Source organism: Anabrus simplex, chromosome 8, assembly GCF_040414725.1.
Source record: "Anabrus simplex isolate iqAnaSimp1 chromosome 8, ASM4041472v1, whole genome shotgun sequence".
In the NCBI taxonomy this organism is placed as follows: Eukaryota; Metazoa; Arthropoda; class Insecta; order Orthoptera; family Tettigoniidae; genus Anabrus; species Anabrus simplex.
The window spans coordinates 183,315,646-183,341,233 of NC_090272.1; the positions used below are offsets into that span (position 1 = coordinate 183,315,646).

At 36.5% G+C, this 25,588-nt stretch overlaps 1 protein-coding gene across 1 annotated transcript in view; it reads right to left on the reverse strand.

Annotated features, from left to right (window-relative positions):
- Positions 1-11,926: 11,926 nt before the first annotated feature.
- The window catches only part of Hydr1 (phospholipase Hydr1), a 96,241-nt gene continuing 82,579 nt past the window's right edge, over positions 11,927-25,588 (reverse strand). The window contains exons 7-8 of the mRNA XM_067152559.2: positions 22,369-22,534; positions 11,927-18,642 (exon numbers count right to left, since the gene is read on the reverse strand). Of these exons, the coding sequence (XP_067008660.1) occupies positions 18,446-18,642; positions 22,369-22,534 (363 nt within the window). The 3' untranslated portion in view covers positions 11,927-18,445. The remainder of the gene's footprint in view (positions 18,643-22,368; positions 22,535-25,588) is intronic.

The following is a 25,588-nucleotide window of genomic DNA, read 5'->3' on the forward strand; positions in this document are numbered from 1 at the left end:
ATCTGTCTGTGTGTCTATATCTTTATGAAGGAGGAAGCCAACTCCATTTTTGGATTCATTATTATTCCCACTCCAGTACAGCACATATCCATTTCTCAAGGGCTTCTTCCCATATCCTTTCCATTTTGTCTCACTCAACCCCAATATCTTGAGCTTACGCCTCTCCATAACATTCACAAGTTCTTCATATTTGTTGGTGAGAGTAAGGATATTGAGTGTACCAATCCAGTCGCTCCTTCTTGGGAGGGTTTTGTGTCTTCTGGTATCTCCGATGAGCATCAGGCTTTTGGCCATCATAAATTCGGACGGTACAAGAAGAACTGTCATGTCTGGTATTTAATTTATCCTTCCATCTGAGGCTTGTTTTAGGTTTGAAAGTAGTATATTCATACTCAACTGTTGACTTGCTAGGCCTAACACAGGTGAAGATTTTCTTTCGGGGTTTACTCCCTTAGCCTTTGAACATCCCTCTTCTCCACAAGGCAGTGGTGTCCTTTTCTAATTATCGCCAAGGAGGATGGGTTGCCTCATCCGCCATCTCTGCCATTCCGAAGGTCTTACTATTCATCATAAAATTTTATCATACTTTTTGGGCAGTTGACACATATTGCCATGGTGTGTTCTCTGCAGATAAAATAAGAGCAAGTAGAACTTCCAGTTATATTTGAAACATATTCCTGCACCAGTTGGTGCAACTGGTAGAGCTGGTGTGATGCCAATCATCTCCTGAATTCTTGTTTTCAATGTTCTGGCAGCCAGTCAGCACTACAGAATATGAATCTCATGTTAAATCGTATTGACAGTTGAACTTACAAAATTGTACACTTTAATCCTCCTAGTAAATACTATATATTTTACATACAATTAAGACAAAACTACCGGGCGAGTTGGTCGTGCGCGTAGAGGCGCGCGGCTGTGAGCTTGCATCCGGGAGATAGTAGGTTCGAATCCCACTATCGGCAGCCCTGAAAATGGTTTTCCGTGGTTTCCCATTTTCACACCAGGCAAATGCTGGGGCTGTACCTTAATTAAGGCCACGGCCGCTTCCTTCCAACTCCTAGGCCTTTCCTATCCCATCGTCGCCATAAGACCTATCTGTGTCGGTGCGACGTAAAGCCCCTAGCAAAAAAAAAAAAAAAAAAAAAAAAAAAAAAAAAAAAAAAAAAAAAAAGACAAAACTACATACAAATAGACATGTTTTGATCCAGGTCTATTTGTCTATTTGTATGCAGAGTTTCTTCTTAATTGGACGTAAAATATGTAGTACTGACTAGGAGGATTAAAGTAATATTGTACAATTTTGTAAGCCAGTCAGCATAGCATGTACTCTTAGCATAATTTATTTGCCACACATTTCAAAAATCATCTCCTCAACTTACCTATGACATTTCTATTATTCTTTAGGAAAATGTCTTCGTTCCATCATAAAACTTTACAATTTCAGGCTTCATTGCATCTCTGGAATCACAAACTATATGTGAACAGCAAAACTAATTTGTCTTTCTGGGAGATGTATGAAACTAACATTCATTCAGTTCTAAATCGAAGCATGGAACTGGCCACAGTCCAATTTTTAGGTTGAATGGACAAGGATGGTAGCTCTCTTCCATTCTTTCTGATGGTACCTACTAATGATATGTTATGGTTTTGCATCATATCAACTGCCAAAGGATAGGAGCAATACTAATTGTTTAGTCATGTAGTCACGATGCAACTACTTCCTGATATTACGATAGGATGTACCATCATCTCTACTACATTTTTTTACAGAACTGGATGCTGAATAAGGCCCTACAGGTTGTGTACCATCACATATCTACATGTTCAGCACATAATAAATTCTTGCACATGACAAAGAAAATATTTTTAGGCCATATTTTGCTGCTTTATTGCTCATGTACAGTTTAAAACTAGATCTTCCATGAAACGGTTATAACATTTCATCAGTACAATATTACCATATTTACTGATTGCATGATTAGACTGGCAGATTTCAACAAATTCCATTTCACTCTGTCCCGAAAGTGTTTTAGGTGGATCAGAAGTAAATGAAGAGAGTACATATGATGATGACCATCATCATTTATCTAAGGTCAACTACTTCAAAGTCTGAAAGTGATAGTGAAATAAAGGTTGATTCGGTGCACTCAGGATGAAAGTGACTAGATATGGGTGGCAGACAAAAACATTCCTACTGTATGTTCATTCACTGGAAACTGTGAAGTATCCATAAATGCTTCTGAACAAGTATCAGATTCATCCTCTGTCAAAGTTTTCAATATTTTTAGATCATATCTTTTCACCCAATGTATGATGAGTATTCAGCCCAAAGGTTGGTTTGATTCTTAAGAGCTCTGCCATCAGCTGTCATCTATAGCCTAGGCATCACTGAAGAGGCATGCTAGGGAAATGAGGAGTGAGACAGTTTCCCGTTGCTCACTGCGCCAGAAGTTACTGTTACATATAAGTCTGCTAAGGCCACTGAAATGCATGCACCAACCAACCCTATGAGAAAGATTTTTACACCATTATAACAGGGACTAGTTGCATAAAAAACTGCATCACTCATACCTCAGTCACTTTCATATTATTGCTAAAGCCAAGGATGAAACTGAGGCAAGTCAATGGAAGTAACAAATTTAATTTAGCCCATACCAGAAGACATAGTGCACTGTAAACACTAGGTCTCACCAGCAAAGGCATTTCACCTATTGCATGCCACGAAACAGTTGTCTGACCCCAACAGAAAAGAAAACTGGTGGTTTTAGGTGATCTGACACTTATGACAAGGTAACAGCTTACTTCACTCTCTGCATTCTAATGTCACAAGTTCGAAAGCGCCATATTCAACTGTACTATAGCAAAGACAAGTGCCTCTTCATATCCCAGAGTGTTTAAAAGTTTATTGCACCAAATCCCCATTCTGAAGTGTCATTATTCATGAGCACTAACTCTCTGCATGCTAACTTAAAAACAGCGTGAAAATATTCCTACTGTGCAATGATCTGTGGTAAGGTTTATTTGATATGTGCTGTAATGGAATGCAGAATCTTAAACATGCAGATCAGGAGATTTAAATTTGGTTTCCGAGTAAACTCAGTGGCTTTTTAAATATGAAGCAAATGGGTTACAAGAGGCTGGTTGCCTAACTGTACTTCCTCTTAAAACAGTAATCACCCTACCACCTTTCCTGAATAGTATAGGAGATAAATGGAGTGTGCCTTAGTCAGCCAACGTTTGCCTCTATTCCTCTTGATGATACAGACTATGGTAAAGATAATAAAGAAAAATCTATGATGATTTAATTCACAATTGTCATTTTAATATACATCTTGGTGTAAATACATTGATATATGAAACAAAGGATTTTAGAGTAAACTATAAATAGATCAAATGTTCACACCAAAAAAACTAAATATCATATAAAACTTCATGGTACATTCAAATTTAAAACTTTATGTAATATTTTATCACAAAGAGAAATTAAGGCTTACTCTGCTCTCAGGAGCAAACAACAAGCATCTCATAAAATATTTTATACACCGTCAATAAGAACTCATACCTTGGCAAGGCATGGCTACAACAGCACCAAACTTAGTTAGCACAATTAACTTAGCTTTATAAATGCAAGCACATCTTGAAATGAACACAAATGAAACATATTTCACACTTCTTATACTGAAACTGGTACAATAAATGCATCAAACAGAGTATCAGGAAGTCTCTCAATAGAAATGATGAGTCATCACCAATGAACTGCATATCAGTGGTCCTATAACTTGGAGTTATTATACAGAAGGAGAATCTAGTTCCATTATTGCCTAGTGATTATTATTGTGATTTATTTTAAATTCATATCCTGTAGGATTTTGCAAAATTTGTATATAAAATATATGCAAAATATCAGTTTTAACAGGACTTTACATCTTCTTGTCTTTATAATTTCTGACGTGACAACGTCTCACTCCACAGACCTCTATGCATGGAAAGTTGGCATTACAAAAATTAGCCTGTTTATCACAGGCTGTTCATGGCAATTATAAGTGACACATTCAATATTCTGATATCACTAGTAACTCAAGGCCTCAGCTACATGAACAACACTAAATTTAGCATGATGATGCAGCTTCTCCCCGTGGGGTCCTCCTGCTTTAAAGGGTCGACAATATGCACTCAGTGCACTGTGGAGCACCACGGAGAGTGAACACGTCGACCGATTTATACAATTCTGGTCTAGTTTCATTTGCATATACATATATAATACATCAAAGGTTTTTGGTGACGCACAGATGAGAAGTGAAAGGAATGGCATGGCAGCGGATGAAGGTTCAGCCCCAGCATTTACCTGGTGTGAAAATGGGAAACCACAGAAAACCATCTTCAGGCCTGCCAACGGTGGGATCGCCACCTCTCGAATACAAGCTCATAGCTATGCAATCCAAACTGCACAGCCAACTTGTTCATTTATTAGCAAATAGGCAAGTTAGCAAATATAAGTGACATTATACTGAATACAAGTACAGTTTGTGAATAAGTGACTGAACACTGAAAATTTGCATCAACATTTTCTTTCTTGGATTCTATAATGGTAACCAACACTTGCCAATTACATTATTCAATATGAAGAGAGCTCGGCAAGACAATTGTGAAGATATTTCCATCTGATCACAAGTTATGCAGCAATAGAATTAGTAGTTATGCGCCGGCAAGGCAATCCCATGACACCATTGCATCATCATTGCTTTCAATGCCGTGAGAAAGAGCCACTGAGGCACAATGAATGTATCTAATGTGCAAGGGGGATGAAGAGAGACTGATTAAAGTTAATTTTATGTACAGTATTTGCCTTCTTTATAAACTGAAGATTTTTCTAACCTAAGAACTTTGAAGGGTGCAGTCCTAATCAAGTCTTATTAAGACAGATTGCACTGCAAACATGTTTCATTTCTTTTGTTGTGGGTAGACATTGCCACGCCAAAAACAGTTTCAGCCATGTGAACGACACAATTGAACCCCATCTTACAAAAAATTTTGTTATACAAAGTGTAACTTTCACTGTCCTCTGACCATACTTAGTTCAACCTCACATTTCTAACTCTAATGTACATTTCTGGGATTTAAAAATCTCTTTTGTAACCCTGTATCCTATTTATATTATTGTTCTTTCCCTCTCGTTTAATTAAATTACTTGAGATTTGATATCAAGTCACTTAAAGTCGTTCATCTATCAAATTAAAAAAATCCACTATCAAATAATTTTCACTTCCTTTACAAAGAGTTAGAAATTTCCCCTTAGATCATCCAAATTTGTTATAATTTTTTTGTAAAAAAAAAACCTGATCTAATATAATTCATGAAAATTTTCCAATTAAAACATTTAAACATTCGTAAGCACTTTTAAACAATTTGTATCTATTGTATCATATTTACAATATTTTAATGTTGTGGAATAGAACAGCACTAACACTATTCAACATTGTTTAAAAAGGTCTTGTTCATCCTTATCCTAAGGCAGTGAGTACTATTAACTGGAACACAAGCTCATATTTATCTAGCCTGCTGTACCAGAAGAACACATGCATCCAATTATGTTTGCTTTGCTAAAAAGGTTGATGAATATACATATATCTGAAATAATAGGCATGATTAACAGAAATACAGAATAAAAGACTAAAACATATGTATATCTTGACAACAATCTATGAAAAAAGAAATAACATCAATGCATATGAAGACAAAGCAGAGGGAAGAAAGATTCGTGTCTAATCTTTGAGAAAAACACTTGATTAAGGAGCTGATCCTGCCATCTAGAAACTGAGCATGAAAACTTAACATAAGACAAAAGCACTAAATAGTAAAACAATTCGAGTCCTATGAACAGCCACTTTGAAGTTTTACTGCAAGGGGAAATAAAATAAGGCTTGTTGTCCAGTTCAATACAGATGCCTCGACTGTATACTAATGTACTAGTGTATAGCAACCGGTACCACTGTTCCTGGCATTTACTAACTACTTTGCGCATCGATTTTTGTGATGGACAGTAGCAATTCTAGTACCATGTTTGGAAGAAGACATGTCAAGTTCCTAAGTTGTTGCACCTGAAACTGCATGAAACTGGTTAAAAAATGTTTTGAAAACATTTATGAGCAAGAGAGAAGAATTCAATGGTTAGATCTGTTTCATGCCTTTCTGAGTCTTTACGGAATAACAGCTTGTAGAGTTCAAACAATAAGAGATTACCGTATTTACTACACTGTATTATCATCACATATATCACGCACCCTCATTTTTGTTATGGAATTAAGGGAGAAAAATACTATAATTCTTGCCAGGAGAGTACGAAAGTATGAATTTTGTTTTGGTGTTTTCCAAATTCGTACTCTCCTCATCACGAGATGGTTTCATTCTGCGCTCAGTGGAGCCATCCAGCAACAAATGAGGGTATCACTATCGACCGAACGGTAAAGCATTCTCAAATTCAAACCTTCATTATCTGAGAAGTCTTGCTCAAGACAGGTACGATTTTCTTCTGAAGACGCGGAGCAAAGTTCTCTGCAAAAGTGAAGAATTTAACCTTGATTTCTGATATGGCAAAAGCTCAAAAGCTTATTATCATATCTGTAATGTACAATGTTACATGAAAATGTGATATCCTATTACTTTTAAAAAGTATGTTAATTTTAATAAATTTCAGTTTTCTATTTCTATACATATTACTCACACCCTGATTTTCAAACTCAAATTATCGGGAAGCAGTGCAAAATATACGCTTGCTGATCTCGTTATTTTATGAAAGGATAGGCAAGGAAGGCACAAACAAAAGACTCCACAAAATTACAGACCACAAATCTGAAGTGGGCGTGAGATTTCCTAAAATCAATGAAATGTTGTAAATTTCAATGGTTACGAACTGTTTTTTTTTTTTTTTTTTTTTACACTAGAGGAGCTGAACATTTTAAAATTATACACTATGTATGGGGACCTATTTCCTGTGAAGAAAATACACCATGATATTATTCAGAATATTTTCTTTGGGAACTTAAAACACTTGATCAAGGTATTGCAGAAAAGATACATTGAGCATGAGCCTTAAACATTTCATCTGGGGTTAATTAGTCACCTACCATGTTTGCCCATTCCCATATTTTGTCCACACATTTTTGTCCAAATTAAATATTTGGGTTTGTTTTTGTCCAATTTTTAATTGTGCAGTCTGTCAATAATTGCACAATGGATTTCAAATAATATTCTGGATATTTGAAAGCCTAATTTATAGAAGGGTTGGAACAGACTAGACTACAATTACCTTCCACCTAAATACATAGGATTCAACTTTGGAAGTGGCAACCCATCGTAACAGTAACCTAAATATGAGTGATGGTATACCATCAACACCCTGACCTGGTAGAAGCTGCACAGGGGAAATGAAAATGATGACATAGGATTCAAATAAAAACTCTAAAATGTTTGAATGTCACTTTGATACAAGATTTCAAATGGACTAAGCTACAGATATTATATTTTCAAAAGGTGGCTGGAAATTACCAAGAAAAGGAGTGGCAATTTTGCATCCATAGTTGAACAGCCATAGTGGTAAAAAAAGAAAAGTTGGGTATAACTTGAAATTCAAAAGGACTTTCATTTAATAATAATAATAATAATAATAATAATAATAATAATAATAATAATAATAATAATAATAATAATAATAATAATAATAATAATAATAATAATAATAATAATTTTTAGTTTTACATTCCACTAACTACTTTTACGGTTTTCAGAGACGCCGAGGTGCCGGAATTGTGTCCCACAGGATTTCTTTTACGTGCCAGTAAATCTACCGACAGGAGGCAGAACTTTAACCCTTATAGGATCAGCTGACGATATATCGTCAGTGACAATCCTTGCGAGAAAGACCAACTGACGATATATCGTCAATGGTCACACTGGCTAAAATGACCAGCTGGCGATATTTCGTCAATGGAATAAAAGGATACCTGTAAGCCAAATATTTTAACACACGAATAATATGATGCTATATTAAGTGTCTTGAAGATCTTTTGGGACTGTTAGATTAAAGTTTGATCGAGTACGAGAGTCAAAACACGAAATAAACACCAACAAGTACAGGGCACCACATCTAATGCAAAGCACCAATTCACGCTCGCCAGCCCTCGCTAACCTTATCGCCGAGCTGTGCAGTCTGCTGTTGCTGTTTCAACATAAACCAATGTGTGGTGGCAAGTAAAATATTGCACTCCTCTCAGCTTTATCGTTTGTTTGTTTGTTTATTTATGGCATCTCCTTTCCAGAAATCTGATAAATCATCCAACAAGTCATTATTTAAAGTTAAAAACTTCATGATTGTTCCGTATTGAATAGAGAAATAAGAAGATGTACAATATTATAGGGAAGGATCCACCTTTCAATACTCCGTAGTAAAAAGTAGTTACAACCTGTTTATTGGGACTGGTTTCAACACATTTCAAGTGTCATCATCAGCCAATTAGCGAAGATCTTAAAACAACTAATATATTGAACACAGGCAAAATATTAACATTGTATCATATTGTAGCAATTCAGTTAATGTTCAAAACACAATAATCACTGCCCTCCTTGAATATACCCGGTTCTAAAAGGGTTAATTAACATCTCCTTGTAAAATATAAAAATTTATATTGCTGTTTATATGCTCTTTATTATTACTGTGATTATTGTGTTTTGAACATTAACTGAATTGCTACAATATGATACAATGTTAATATTTTGCCTGTGTTCAATATATTAGTTGTTTTAAGATCTTCGCTAATTGGCTGATGATGACACTTGAAATGTGTTGAAACCGGTCCCAATAAACAGGTTGTAACTACTTTTTACCACGGAGTATTGAAAGGTGGATCCTTCCCTATAATATTGTACATCTTCTTATTCAACAAGTCATTGTCAGAGTTTTTGTCAAGTTCTGCCTACTCTTCGCAACTTGACATACATCTACGAGAAATATTGTATACAAAGACGATGGCTGTATCACTCGAAATGGAAAAAAAAAAAAGCTCAAAATAATTATCCACTTGAAAAGGAGATACCGTAAATAAGCAATCAAGCAAACAAACCATAACTTGCCGCCTCACGTCATAAGATTATTATTATTATTATTATTATTATTATTAATCTTTAACCCTTAAAGGACCAGCTGAATAACTGTGTGTACCAAACGCCAAGAAATATGCCATGGTGTGTGCATTGCGAAAAATATTTGTAAATAAGTTTTGTAAGTGTGGAAAACCACTGGAAACATTTCAAAACAGTAAAACAATATTGGGTCACTTTCAGTGTGTTGTATTGTAGGTGTGTATTGGTGTTATTCAGAGGTTCAGGCTTGGTATCTACAAAGTGTAGGCGTGGGCTTACTGCTGTGCTGGTTTCTTTTAGACTTCAGATCAAGTTCACAATAACAATATTTTGTTAACTAATTTCAATCCAAACTCCAAAAAAAATTTGTGATAATACGGAAAATGAGGTATGGAACATAAATAATACATTTGCCATTTATAAATTTTGCTTAATTTAAAAGCTACAGATATTTCATTTCAACATTTAAAAAAAAAAATTTTTAGTGTATATATAAAATATTGTTTAAAATTTTTTTCAAACTGCCTTCGTTGGCATCCCATAAGAAAAAGGGTTATTTTCACAAGATTAAAAAAAAAAATATCATGAAGAAACCTTTATTACAGACTAACTTATAGGTTTCTGAAAGGAGATTTGTAAAATATGCCTCAAATGCCTTGGTCTTTTTTGCCATACCACATGCTAAACAGCTGGCGTGCCCTCCTTGAATATACCCGGTTCTAAAAGGGTTAATTAACATCTCCTTGTAAAATATAAAAATTTATATTGCTGTTTATATGCTCTTTATTATTATAAAATAAAAAGGAATGGATGTATTGAAATAGGAGAAAATGGGTGAATTTAGAGTGGAGGAAATGAGTGGGCCTATTGTCAGTGAAAAGAGAAAATGGATGACAAAATGACTTTCTGTGGACAAATTTGACACAGACTAGAACAAGCGGATGGAATGTCAGTTATCGAGAAAGTAGTGGCCGAAACGTCCTGAAAGCATGGAGCACATTATACCTTCAAAACCAAAGAAATTGCATTGCACATGTGAGCACACATAGACATACAGAAACAAATCTGATCATGGAAACCAACTAAAGATAATGGAAACAGAACATGAACACACTAAGGGAACAGCTGAACTGTTCTACAAACTTGAATGGCACTGCCAAGGAGGAGCCATAAGATGACCAATGGGGAAATTATTTTGATGGAATCTTACTGTTCTAAAATGTCAATATAACTTTTACTTTAATCATGTTTTTTTTTTTTTTTGCTTTACGTTGCACCGACACAGATGAGTCTTATTGCGACGATGGGAGAGGAAAGGCCTAGGAATTGGAAGAAAGTGACCGTGGCCTTAATTAAAGTACAGCCCCAGCATATTTGCCTGGTGTGAAAATGGGAAACCATGGAAAACCATCTTCAGGGCTGCCAACAGTGGGGCTCGAACCCACTATCTCCCGATTACTGGATACTGGCCGCACTTATGCGACTGTAGCTATCGAACTCGGTTTAATCATGTTACCTTGAAATAATTTGTCATATTTCTATACACATGATGAAGGTGTAGTTAAGAAAGGGTTTAATAATGTATTTTCAATGTACCATCCTTCTGGAAACTGGAGATATTTCATGACTCGTGTGGTGGGCAAATAAATTACCCTCTTTATTTACTCACAAAAGAACATCGTTTGGAGGGTGTTAAGGTGTTCTTTCTGTTACATGGCCACTCATACCTATCATACGACAAGACAAGGACCTCATAAACCAAATTTCCAAACAACTGGCTTGAAATCATAGAAAGCAGTAGGTCAAAGCCAACAGTATTCCATATCACCTAATGCACTACAGACTTCTTTAAAAAAAATGGTTCGTCGCCACAAGACCCATCTGCGTCAGTGCGACGTAAAAAAAAACAAAAAAACCTCCCAAAATTTGGAAGAAAACGAAGACTGTAAACAAATGCAAACCACTGCCTATTTCAAGGTTTGCAACATCTTGTGCATTTTCATCACAAGACTGTAATCTCATAGCTGTTGGAGAACTGAATGAAGGCTAATACAGTTCCAAGTAAGGGGATGAAAATGCCATAAAGCTGTTGTCAACATTTTGCATTTAAATGATCAAAATATATTAACGCACCAGTGCAATACATTTTTCACAGGCCCTACTCTATCAAAAGCAACACACAAACACAGTTACCAACAGCAGTGTAGTACATGCGTGTACTCTGCCATGGTCATAGTTACAAAAAAACCACTGTTAACTTCAGAGTGTGAAAAATACCTATTTATATACTACATGTTTCGTTTATTGTTCATGGATTTTAAACACCGTTAGGGAAAATAATAACTGACCGTTAGAAGAAAATAGCAATAGTAGTAGTAGTAATTATAAATACACTCTAAATAGTTGGGCAAAATTAATAAAACAATAACATTTGAATTTAATCTCTTAGTAAATGGTACTTGGGATAATTGAACGTTCCTCTTAAAAAGGAGTGAGTAAAGTAAAATATATTTTGCTAGGGGCTTTACGTCGCACCGACACAGATAAGTCTTATGGCGACGATGGTATAGGAAAGGCCTAGGAATTGGAAGGAAGCGGCCATGGCCTTAATTAAGGTACAGCCCCAGCATTTGCCTGGCGTGAAAATGGGAAACCACGGAAAACCATTTTCAGGGCTGCCGATAGTGGGATTCGAACCTACTATCTCCCGGATGCAAGCTCACAGCCGCACGCCTCTACGCGCACGGCCAACTCGCCCGGTAAAGTAAAATATAATAATTACAAATGTTCATTTAAATATTTGTCTCAATTCATATATGCATGATGTTTTCATGAAAACTGCCTTTTTTCTCTTTTCTTTTCGTTTTCATGTCATCTCTATTTAGGTAACTTCTGTACATCTGATTATGTTACATGAGTCGGAGGTTTAATAAAATTAGTTTACAATTCAATTTGTACTGTTTTTGATTACCCCAAAACCATACAAATGTGATGTGAAACATTTTTCCTGCTTTGCCTTAATATGAAATTTATGGTAACACACAATATTTAATAACTATATAATTAGTAACAATACAGAAAATATCACAGAAAGAACAGTAATTAAAAAATCACACAGATGCTACTCACAAAAGCAAGGATGCAGATCTTCAGCAAGAAATTAATTCATAACCATATTCCCTGTGTCCAGAAGAAGAGGAAGAAGAAGAAAGAGAGAGATGGGTCGAGACCAATTTGGAGGGAAGTACAAGGACCAGAACATGACAAAGAGGTTGGAATAGATGAGGGTTAGCACAGGATAGAGCAACATGGATGATCCAAACAAGAACACTGCTTCAAGCAGAGCCTTAACATTTGCTGAACATAACAGTGTACATCTTTAAAAATAATTACCTATGTAATGGCATTTATTATGATGCAAGGATGTTTATGAAATGAGCATCTTAATAACCATTATAGGCAAGATACATATGACAGCTTTTATTCAACCATAATTAAATAAGTTTTGAGTTTTTACAATATACCTGTATGTACTTTGTTCTTCCAATCTTTATTTCATACTCCAAGAGTGGCGTGCACCAACGAAGAGTAAGCCCTACTTCTGTAGTAAAGTACTATTACAGTCAACACTAAGTGACTTCCATATGAAAGTAAATTACTTCCAAAGTATTTTAGTCATTTCAGATACCTCCAGACTAAATTACTATAAGAGTAAAATGTCACAGAGCAACACCTTGTAGTATATTACTAAGGAAGCAAATAAAGCACAAATATGGGTTAGAATTTACTCTCACATCTTGCATGGAGTAAGCCAGGACAAGATCTGTTGAATGAAATAGAATACTGAGTAGTAAATCAGAGGATGGCATTTTAAAGTTTTCGTGGATTACTTAGATAACATTCACAATCTCAAAGAAGAAGAAACCATGGGAAATATAATGTGTGAAAGTTGAAATTCATATGATATTTACATGGAGAGCGAGTTTAAGGTAAATTTCAATCTTATGAAAGAATCCTTGACTTTCCTTAAGAATACTACTTGCAAATCATTTAAAACAAAATTCAGGCAGGAATTTAACTGTACCTCACAATTTACAGTAATTGTATGCCCAATGAGAGTTTTGTACTGGACCATATCAGTTTGTTGTAGGCAATCTTATTACAGTAGTATTCAGAGTATGGCTGCACGTCGTATTTCTTTTTCTATTGATTTAACACCGCACTAACACAAGAAAAATTTCCGGTGACAAGAACGGGAAAGACCTAAGACTGGGAAGGTAACCTGAGTGGCCTTAACTAAGGTATAACCTCAGCATATGCCTGGCGTAAAAATGGGAAACCACGAAAATCCATCTTCAGGCTCACCATCTCCTGAATGCAAGATCAGAGTTACATGCCCTGAACAGGTCATATATTTCATCATATGGTTAGAACACTAATGATGTTAAGAGAAAGGTCCACAAATACACCTGTAAATGATGATGGACGTTCAGAAGATAAGAGTTCCTCTCGTTCGGAAAATTTCCTCTCATCATGAGTGCAATTGACTGCATACACATTTCCTATGTTTTTCCCCTCCTGGTAACATTGGTGACTTTTTATAAATCGGAAAGAGTACGCTATTTCTCCATTAACAGTCAGAATTTGCTATTCAACTATTAATATATATTCAACTTATTTGCCAATAGCCTCGTTGTTCACGTGATGCATGAATTTGGGACAACAAAACAGTTGTAGTGAACACTGAGCTTGGTGTGTATAAGAAGTACTGGGGCATTATATCAATGATAATCTTCAAAGTGTCATCCACGTATGTTGTCTGTGGACCACCACCAGTTTTAAATCTTTCCTGAGTTTCCATAGCTTTCTGCTTTCTAAGACTTCAGTTTCAAGTTTTTTTACAGATTTTTCACTTGTTCTTCACTGTACTTACTGTCGCTGGAGCACTGAATTCATGTGCCACTATTTTCCAGGCATTTCTGTACTTATCCAGCATCATTATGTCATGATTTTTACACTTTATAATATTTGCATGGATTTTAATTATCTCTACTAATATATTTTTATGTTCCTCACAAAATAAATTCTCCTTTTTCCTATTGCACATAAAAGTAACCTCATCTATAGCCTTAAACAAAACGTGAAAATGCAATACTACTCTGCACGTAACAAACACCAATTCTCTAGTAGTAAGTGACGATGATGCTTGTTGTTTAAAGGGGCCTAACATCTAAGGTCATTGGCCTGTAGTAGTAACTGAAAGAGTGAATAGTATTTTAGCTCTCCCAAAGTAGGTAAATAACACTCACAGTGGTTTAATTCTGTAGGATGGACTTCTTTAGTTGATGCTACTTCCAGAGTAATATACTTCAAGATATATCTACACAAGCTTTTTTCTGTCCCTGAAAGGGACAGTGGGCCTCCTAGATGGAAACGCTGTTTTAAAATGGTGATGGAGATGTTCGGAGAAGGTAAGGGGATTGGCGGTCATGGTCTATACTAGAACCTGTTCTGGAATTCATATTCGTGGAGGAGAAAAGAAAACCACAGAAAACCATTCTCAGGACAGCCAACGGTGGGGACCAACCCCTATCTGTCTCCTGAACACAGAGACGTAAAGTCACGGTAGAGCTGAGGCCAACCCTCGGCTAGTCGGTTGGAATGCAGAGCTGACGGACAATGGACCAGCCATGGCCACTTGTAGGCCGAAACCTACTCTGCATCCTCTGACCCTCCAAGACGGTGCACGCCACCCGAAGTGTAACATCATGTGTATACCATCTATAAGTATTTTGATAAAATCTAAAAACAAACAATCTTTACAAGAAATACCTCGTAACAAGATACACATCACTGAAATGTGATATTCATGAAACACCTTTAATGATTTTATCAGAAATTACTAAATGATCCAGCATATTGGAAAATAAATTTTGGAAATGCACAGATACACATTCATCAGTTCTCAACTACTGCGACAGATGGCAGGCAAACTGACCATGAGTGTTCTTGATTAGTTCAATACAGGGAGTGCTTTAACCTCAAAGTCAAGTCACATTAAAGCACAGGAAATTAACTCAATTTACTGTATTATAATATTAAAATTAACATAAAGAGCAGTGATTTTATTTAAAATACAAATTGTTGAATGTGCAGTTTGTCAAATTTATCTGGGAAACGGAATGTTTGAAGTTAGGTTAATATTTACTCGAGTGTCTTGTTTATCAATTCAGAATTGTTCTATGTACAATGTTAATCAATATCGGATATGATTAGTTAGAAATCAAAAGTTACAATAACAACAGTACTTTAAAACAAATGGCAGTGTCAAAATGCATGTCATTACAATACCATTACATCACATGTAATTAGCGTATTATAGTATGGTCGAGCAAAAAATACATTATAATTGTAAAAGAATAAAACATTCCTTTGAAAAATACAGGTAAAATCAACATGTAAGTCAGATAAAAATGTTTCTTATCAATAATATTACTTATCATTAATATACAGTAAGTATTGGTATGGTAAGAATTTCACTTTTCAATAGAATTTTTCATGGTTCATTTTTCAATACTTCATAAAATGCCCTCAATGTACACAACATGATAAAACACTACAAATAACATAAAATTAAAAAAAATACCAGTACTGCAAAGCACTGTTATGATACTGAGAGAACAACAGCAATAAATTCATTAAAATACCGTTTGGTTTCTACTAAGGCACGGGTAAACAAGAAGTGAACAAAGTCAAATATTTAAAAGCAGTATAAAAATATGCAAACATCCTTGGTATAAACTACAATACTGTTGGGGTGTTTTAAAAACAAATCTGCATTACTGCAGTCGTCATTAGAAGTAACCCAGCAACGAAAGCTGTGAGTCATCAAAACTAACAGTGTTAGAAAATATGTCTCAACAAAATGGAGATTCTAGATAATTTTGAATGAATAGGTGGATATACATAAGACTTATTACAATCATTCATGTTACACTTGATACTGAAAGCAAAGATGTAAATAAAACATGTCATTATCATGTTGATTGTAACATGAACAGTATGAACAGATAAAGGGAAAATACTGTATTTACTTGCATATATCTCTCATGTCCTTCATAATATGCACCCTAATTTTTGTTATGGAATTAAGAGAGAAAAATAATCCCTGCATATATCTTGTGGAGGTTGGTCTGCATGTGTCAATATAAACACAACTAGAATATACCTCTTACATGCCTGCTAGAGCACAGTTCAATGTATAGCAGTCCCCCCTTGATTGGCTGAAAGATGGGTAAGAATTTTTACAGTAGTATTGGTTATTCTCTGGTCTAACAAACTAGAGGGAATGAAATACATGTCTGCACACAGCTCAAAGTCTGTCCCCCTTGTTTCGATGAAAGACAGGAAGGTATAAAGAACCAGACATGCACATTCACATACAGTTTAAAGCCTAGCAATCTCCTTTGGTTCAAAGGCAGATACATATATATTTATATAGTCTGGCTAGGAACATAACCACTTTTATTACTGGAACACCAAACTGCCATCCCCTTCCTGTTCTGCGACAGGTACACAGCTACACAATCACAACAGCCCAGTGGCCACGATTGTTAATGCGTCAAGTCTGTATGGTCTGACACCGTAGTTAGCTGGTTTGAATCCTGCAGGTTGAAAAATTTCACCATCGGAATGTTGGCCAGCAAGGTAGGAGAGGTGGTGGTATACAACTTCTGATCACTATATTGAGTACCGAGCCGGCCCCGTGGTGTAGTGGTAGCGCACCTGCCTCTTACTCGGAGGCCCCAGGTTCGATTTCTGTCCAGGTCAGGGATTTTAACCTGGATCTGAGGGCTGGTTCGAGGTCCACTCAGCCTACGCGATTACAATTGAGGAGCTATCTGACGGTGAGATGGCAGCTCCGGTCATGAAAGCCAAGAATAACGGCCGAGAGGATTCGTTGTGCTGACCACACGACACCTCATAATCTGCAGGCCTCTGGGCTGAGCAGCGGTCGCTTGTTAGGCCAAGGCCCTTCGGACCTGTTGCACCATGGGGTTTGGTTTGGTTTTATTGAGTACCGAATGGCTGAATTCAATTCCAAACCTCTCTGCAGTGTTCATATGAAGTGAGAGCATATGGCGCTGTTGATGGTAATTCGTCCGTCGGATAGAAATGTTAAGCCTTGAGCAGACCCCTTGGTGCTATTTGATAGTAGGCCATGTGCCGGCACTGGGTTTCAACCTCTCCCTTCCTACTATCATGTCATTTATTTCATCTCATGAACTCCTCTGTTGAGGTTGACATCGGGTAGGGCATCTGGTTGTAAAAACTTGCTACAAAGATTTATCTCACTTCATACCCAACCCTGTACAGCAATGGGATAAGGGCTTGACATACATACATACATACATACATACATACATTACATACATTACATACATTACATTACATTGCAATACAATGGATGTCCTGTCTGTTCACACTGTCCCCTTCTTAGTAGTGTTGTAATTTGCGTATTGCTACGAGGCATGTGAGTATTGTTACTTAGAGAAGGGGATAGGGAGAGGTCATCTTGTTCTGAGCCAGACTATAGTATTCGTACACAGATAAACGATAATCGTGCTATGGGCCGAGAATTTAATGTGATAAGAGAGTAACATATGCTACTGGCAAAAACAGAAAGCTACTTTTGAAAAAAAAAGTCACTCCAGGGGACAAGAAGGGAAATGTTTCCCGAGCTCAAAAAATGAATTGTTTCAGTGCCAGTAAGCGAGATGTGTGTGATGACTGTTTCATGTTAAATGCTGCATTTTAAAATGTGCAAGACAGTCATGAAGAAGGGTATTAGCCGTATGGAAGTGTGAGGATTTATAACATGTAAAAAGTATATTTGTTTTCATCAAGTTCAACATCCTAATTCTCTGACTACAATTTTAAACTCTAATACAGCATTCCAAAAAAGTGCAAGATATATGCGAGTAAATACGGTAGGTAGCTTTTTTAGTACATTTGATATAGTCAGGTGATATGTCTTACTTATATATTTTTATGCACATAATGAAATTTCATTTACTGCTCACATTCCCTAATCTAGTGGTAAGTGGTAAACTGTACTGAGGTTTCAACTTTCTAACAGTAGTTGCTCTCCCATACAGGAGCGTGAATTAGTCAATCTTCATTTTTGGTAGAAAAAGCACCAAAGATCTCATTTCTCTTGCAGATTATCACACTGCATTTTAAATGTAGATCTGGTTTAAAACTAAAAGTGATTCTGTTACATCAACTGCTTACTAATTAAATACAACTATCAATCAGAATCCTCAAGAAATTTAAGAGAATTACTTCTATCTTTGAAAACAGCAGCAAAGTACTGGGAAAAGAGGCGACTCATGTACTGGCCTTCATAAGCAGGAAAGAGCCCTTCCAGGAATCCTATATGACCTCCACGGGCAGTAATCACTATTGCAACATGCTGGGACTCATTTGCAGCCTCCACAGGAATTGCTGTAAAAAAAAAAAAAAAAAAGTACTACTGTATTTACAAATGTCACAACACCAAAACATCAGGAATATAAGCACAATACAAACAACTAATAGTCCCAAGAGGTTCTTGTATCTTATTAAATGCTAAATTGCTTTGGCAAGAACATTTATATAGCCTTATACATCATGTAAGGGCTCTGAAGAAATTTTCTCCTCCATTAACTCTGAACAAGTGCCATGGTAGTAGCTAACATTAAGCTCCTATCTGGGACATGAAGTGGACTAGTACACGTCATAATGGAGATATAGTGAATGAACTAGCACTGATAATTGATTTCATGAAGACATCAATAAGTTGATAGTTCAGGGTAGTTACATGGGGATGTACAGTAAGTAGTCTTTGACCCTTCTTGATCATTTATAGAAAGGCATGAGGAATCTGCCTTATGTCAATGGTCTTGATGGTACACTGTATTGAAAACTTGGATTATAATATCTTACAAGTTGAGAAGGAATACGAGCATGATATGAAAGTTAACATTTACATTAATAGGTGGTATTTATATAACTGAGGGCCGGTTCTACCATCTGCTGGTAAAGTGGCTGGCAGCTGCCCGGGAGGTAAACTACCTGGAGGTGTAAATCGGCTGGTACTTTGGCTTGCGTCCAACCACCTCCGCGCAAGCGCTAGGTAGCTACCCGGAGCTAGACACCGATATACGAAGTTGGCTAGACTGATTTTCAGCGATTTCTCGCTTTCGAGTGTGGTGCTATCTATCGTCAGATGCATGAAACCCATTTCGATTGTCTTATTTCCCTGTGCTTGCGTCTGCTGATTATCACCACAAAGCCTAATAAGGGGAGTCTTAAGAGTTATGGACAACGATTCATGTCAAGCTTTCGTGATTTTAATCTATGATCTTCAATATCAATACCTAATTGGGATTCAAATCTCGAGATTACATTTTCTTACGCCAGTTATAACCTGTCATGTAAGGCAGCGTTTTTGAAAAGTATTCTCATAGTAGATTGGTCAAGTCGCTCGTTCCGTAATAGAAGGTACTCAGGTTTTCATCGTATTTCTAATTTACATTTTAAAATGTATTTTCGTTCCCTGCCGTTGTTCTTAACTCTCTTTTACGCACTTCCATATACGTATATACACACACATCTTCTTTACGGACTTATTGCCTTTGAGCATTCTATCTGCAGGCTTCTGTGAATTGATTAAGTATCTCCGCGATGCTCTATTTGCAACTAGTTCTGTGACCTCGTTTAGTTCCAGATACTTCCATTTATTGATAAAGCATTTCATTTTAATTTTTAACTTTATGAAGATAAAGTTGGAAGGTACCAGTACTGTAAATGTAAAGAACTAAACGGGATAAATATCCATTCATAGGAAGAGGAATTCTGGAATGGAATAGTTTCCAATTTCTTCGAAATAATTTACAAGACTATGTAAAAAACTAATAGGGAATCTGGTACCTGGGCGACAGTCCTAAGTGCTATTAATCATAACATCACTTGCTATAAGTAGCATACATATAAAGCAATTTTCCTAATAGACATAATATTGTGATAAGAACGTATGAAAAGAGGTATACAGATTAACACAACGCTAATAATGGAATTAAAAAAGATTCATCATAATAAAGACTCGAACCTGCACACTTCGTATTACGAAGCGAGCGTGTTAACCATTACGCTACGAAAACGCTTGAGTTCGGTAGGATACATACAGTAATATATATCTTGTGTCCGAAAACTGAAAAAGTAGAAAATTAAAGCCCATTTGAAATGATTTCCAAATAGATTTTGATTTTATATCCTTTTAGAGTCTTTACGAAAGCTTGACGTATAAAATGTGTTTCCTGCGCTGCCGATGAGAGAGGCTGGTGTGACCGTTGCAACTAAAGGGAAGCATTAATGTTCAAAATCCTAAAATACAATATCGATCACTGTTACAGTATACTGATTTTTTCAGTATACTAAGCTAATTTGAGTTGCATATCACCAGAAATACAGCTAATAATATTCAGCTCTCAGAACTTGCCCGGCAGGTAAAGTCTTATCGGGCCCTCGAAGTGGCCGATAAATTACGCGCCGGGTAACGACGATTTATGCTGCCGATAGCGCTACCTGGGAGTGCTCGGACGGAAACATCCTTTTACGCGGAGGGCAAATTACACGCTGCTTTACCAGTAGGTGGTAGAACCGGTCCTTAGTCACAGTATACATTTAACGCCCTTGTGGTCTAACCTACGATCCTTCTATAACTTCTCTGTTTGACCTACTGAAGTTCGATATGTATGTTTCTAAACAGACAGTGGTATGAATTGAAGAAATGCCTTGTAAGGATCCTGAAAGTTCTAAATCAAAATGATCATTGTCACACAAATTCAATTTTTTAACTCTTTCAGAGAAAAGGTAGTACAAAGGAGACTGGACATTTGGAATGAAAATCTGAAGGAGTTTGGAATGGTAATTAGTAAAAAAAAAAACTGTAGTCATTCAATGTGGAAAAGAGAAAAAGAGAAGCCAACGGTTAGAGAATGTAGAACAGTTGACATATCTGGGTAGCATTATTAATGGAAGTAATGAAATCAACTCTGAAATTAGTAACAGACTAAGTAAAGGTACAATATTTTATCAAGTCAGAGAGCTTTTATGGGATGAAAAAGTACCCAAGAGAACGAAATTAACATTATATAAACAGTATTTCATACCAATTGTAACATGTAGACTAGAAACGCTGGTAACTAATAAGAGACAAGACAGTAAGATCCAAGTAGTAGAAATGAAATTTTTAAGAACATCAGTTAAAAAGACAGGAAGAGATAGAATTCGAAATATTAAAATCAGAGAAGAGCCAAATACAGAACTGTTAGCACAGAACATACAGAAAGCAAGACCGAAATGGTTCGGTCATGTAAAAACTATGGGAAAGGAATGGGTAGCAAGAAGGGAATTGGAAAGAGAAGTTAAGGGAAAGAGGCCAGTTGGAAGACTGAGAAGGTGGATGGATCAGATTTGGAAGGACATTAGAGTAGTTGGATTGGATGTGGCGGAAATAATGGAGCAGGAAAAGTGGAAGGACAGAAAGGAGTGGAGGAGGCTTGTTAACCACACCCGGGTGACTGGAGTGGGACAATAATTGAAAATTGTTATCACTGTTATTTTCCATTGAACTATCACTGACCACATCACTATTTCCATCGTCAATGTTTACAGATAATGACCCTAATGTGCCATTAAAAATTGACAGATCTTCTCTATCATTGCTAATATTATTGCTCACTAGTGCAGTACTATTGACCAGAGAGGAATGTAGGCTGACGAGTGATAACAAATAAATATAGTCGTAATAATCATGGCTTTGTCTCCAACAATATTCTCAGTATAAGACCAAGAGAGGAGTAAACATGTATGCATTATTAACTACTGCTTTATTAACAATGCTGGCATGAGCAGTTATGAGGAAACTGCAAGGAAACTCCCACAGTGAAAGAGTTAAAGTAATATAATCTCTTTGAATTGTCAAGTAGGGAGCAGGAGGACAATTGCAAATAACGGGGATGTGTATTTTCTAGAATGGTACAGTGAAGGGAATGTGTAAAAACTTTTCATTATCTTTTCCAACTTGTGCTCACAGACCATCACATTATATGCAAACTTTTTAAACATCTAGGTACTATTACTAGGGGTCAGATCGGCATGCATCAGCAGATTACAAGAACAACTCACCATCATATGGTTGGAATGGATCATCTGCTGCACTTAAACAAAGCAGAGGAACTTGAATATTGTGCAACTTGTCATGGATGGCAGCTTTATCATAGTATTCATCAACATCCTTGAAGCCAAACTGCTTCACAGTAAAAATAGAGTCAAACTCCCGGATAGTTCTACTCTGAAATATAGAAACACAATACAGTACAGAAGATTCATATACAAAAGAATAATAACCACAATTGTATAAATGGTCCAGGATATCTAAAGTGAACTACTGTAATATGATTCATATTTCCACTTAACATTTGGTGCAATGGTCTCTTGCCACTTACACAGTAACTACTTCACAATTCATACACTCATCTTAGTGATGGGAAGTCCAAGACAGGTCTCAAGATTTATCGAAATTTCCCCAAATTGTGTGGTGAACAGCATGTCGTAGGCCTACAGGTAGACAGCGCTGAATATTATTTGCGCAGAGTATGCGAATAGCCAACCAAGAGCCTTCCCAATTTCATAAATTCTTGTCAACAAGAGACGAGGGCATTCATTTCTTTCATTTCTACCGAGGTCTATTTTGACAAAGTATAACATAGAAACGCATAGATATGCATTCTGGCATTGTATACAGTGGTAAGTACAAGATAAGTAGACTAAGTACCGAAATTGATAGCTACTGTAGGTACACCTAACTGGATACTAGAGGTGTGCATTGTTCAAACTCGAGACGGGACAAGATGCGCCTTGCTGCATATGCAACCCCCATTACACATGAGTGGAACGTGTAATCTAAAATGCCTCAGTTTGCTCCAATTCTTTCAAAAGGTATGTGTACATTATTATCAGACCTCACATTCAATATCATATGACCACTGCTTGTATTTAGCAATATTTTGGTGACAAGGGAAATAATTCCTTACAATGTTATAAAGTATTCGCATCATAATTAAGTATTCAGTATACGACTGTGCAATGTGTAATTGTGTGTAATTGTGTCTAATTGTACGCGACATAAGACAATGTCAGAAACGCAATGTAAGTCGTGGATGTAGATTATTTTGAAGAGATACCACACAGCACAGCCCGCTGTGTTGTTTATTCAAAAGAAGTAAAATACATCAGCAGAAATACTTCTAGGATGATCCGGCACTTAAAAACACATAATATCGCTGAAGGTAGTGATGGGCAGAGTGAGACGGTGTCTTGTAATTTCTCGAGACTATTGCAGGCATTATTTCTCGCGAGAAATGTCAAGAGATCTCAAGACCGTTGTCCCCGCATTGTACAGCGTATAGCATGTCGTAGGCTCACAGGCAGGTGGAGCTGAATGTTGTTTGTGTGGAGTATGCGAGTAGCCAACCACGAGTGTTCCCCATTCAGTAAATGCATGTCAGCAAGCGATTAGGCAGTTGATTTTTGCCGAGGTCTATTATAATGGACACACATACTTGCATTTGTAGGCAGCGGTAAGTACACCAATGAGTAGGCTAAGTACAGAAAGTAGCAGCTACTGTACGCCCTTCATTGTTATCCATATGAGAACAATGAAAAAATGAAAACCTACAACCTGTTTTCCAGTCATTGACTGGGTCAGGGATGGAAGGAATGAAGCCCCCATTTTGCGGCGAGGATAGGAATTGTGCCGGCTGCCAAAGCCTGTCACAGTCCCCTGGGACAATGATTAATGACTGACAGATGAAATGAAATGAAATGAAATGAAATGAAAGGTGACAGGGAAGACCGTTGTGCCCGAGAAAAGAATCTGTCACGCCTCCGCTTTGTCCAGCACAAATCTCATATTGAGTGACCGGGATTTGAACTATGGGACCCAGAGGTGAGAGGCCGGAGCGCTGTCGCCTGAGCCATGGACGCTCCACAATGGTTAGAGTCAATTTTGAATAATTTAATGCTAAGATATGTGGAACGAAACGAAGCCACAGAGCTTATTGCAAACAGAGAATAGTGGAGGCGCTTAATTAAATCATAGAGGCTTGCAGAAAGGAATAATAATAATAATAATAATAATAATAATAATAATAATAATAATAATAATAATAATAATAATAATAATAATAATAATAATAATAATAATAATAATAACAACAACAGACTTCTGCAAAATCTTCAATTTAAAACTAATGTCAACACACTTTATGGCCGTACCCAGAAAGAAAAGGACCTGGAGATCCCCCAATCAATATCTGAGTGAATTTCAAATTGATCATGTAGCCATCACCAGACAAAACCAAAAAGAAGTCATGAATTTTAAAGTCAAAAAAGGAATTATAGATTCAGATCATTACTTGTCCTTAGTAAAAGTGAAGTTTCAGCCCAACAGGTCCAAAATGAGAGCATTGAAAACATTGAAAACGCCAAAAATTGACCCAGAATTTTTCTAATTAAATTCCGATATTTTCCTTGCAAATTTACCATTCCAAACTGGAATAATCTAAAAAATATAGTATGCAAGGTATCCCAGAAAATTGGTACACCGCCTAGAAAACAGAAACACAGATGGTGAAAAGACACATGTGACAAAGCAACAGAACTAAGAATTAAAACATGGCAAATACGGAACTCTTATAAACCAGAAATCAAATGGCAAGAATTCCTTAAAGTACAGAAGGAAACATCCAAAATTATCAGAGCAGAAAAACGAAAACAAGACCAAACCCGTCTGAGGGAAATAGACCAAGACTTCCAGAAAAACAACTCCAGAAACTACTACAAGAATTTTAAAGAAGAGCTCCAAAATTTCCAAGCTCCCAGTCTTTGCTTCAAATGTCCAGGCGGATCATTAGAAACAAATAACAAAGAAAACGGCAAACTTCTTGTAGACTACTTTAAAATTCTATTAAATTGCAAAAGTCCGCAAAACCAATTAACCTTTGAGAAACCTACACCAAATCCAGACTCAAAACCTCCCACTCTAGAAGGAATCAAGCAAATAATTCAAGAATTGAAAAATAATACAGTACCAGGAGAAGATGGGATAATTGCTGAAATGTTGAAAACAGAGGGATTTCCTTACTATCTGTCGCCTACAAAATTTTCTCTACGGCCCTATTGAATAGATTAGAAAAACAAACTGACCACCTCATTGAAGAATATCTGGCAGGGTTTCGAAAAGAAAGATCATGCCCAGAACAAATCTTACACCTAGATACTCTTTTACAAATTCGTAAAACAAAAACAATAATTACCTTTGTTGACTTCAAAAAACCTTGTGATT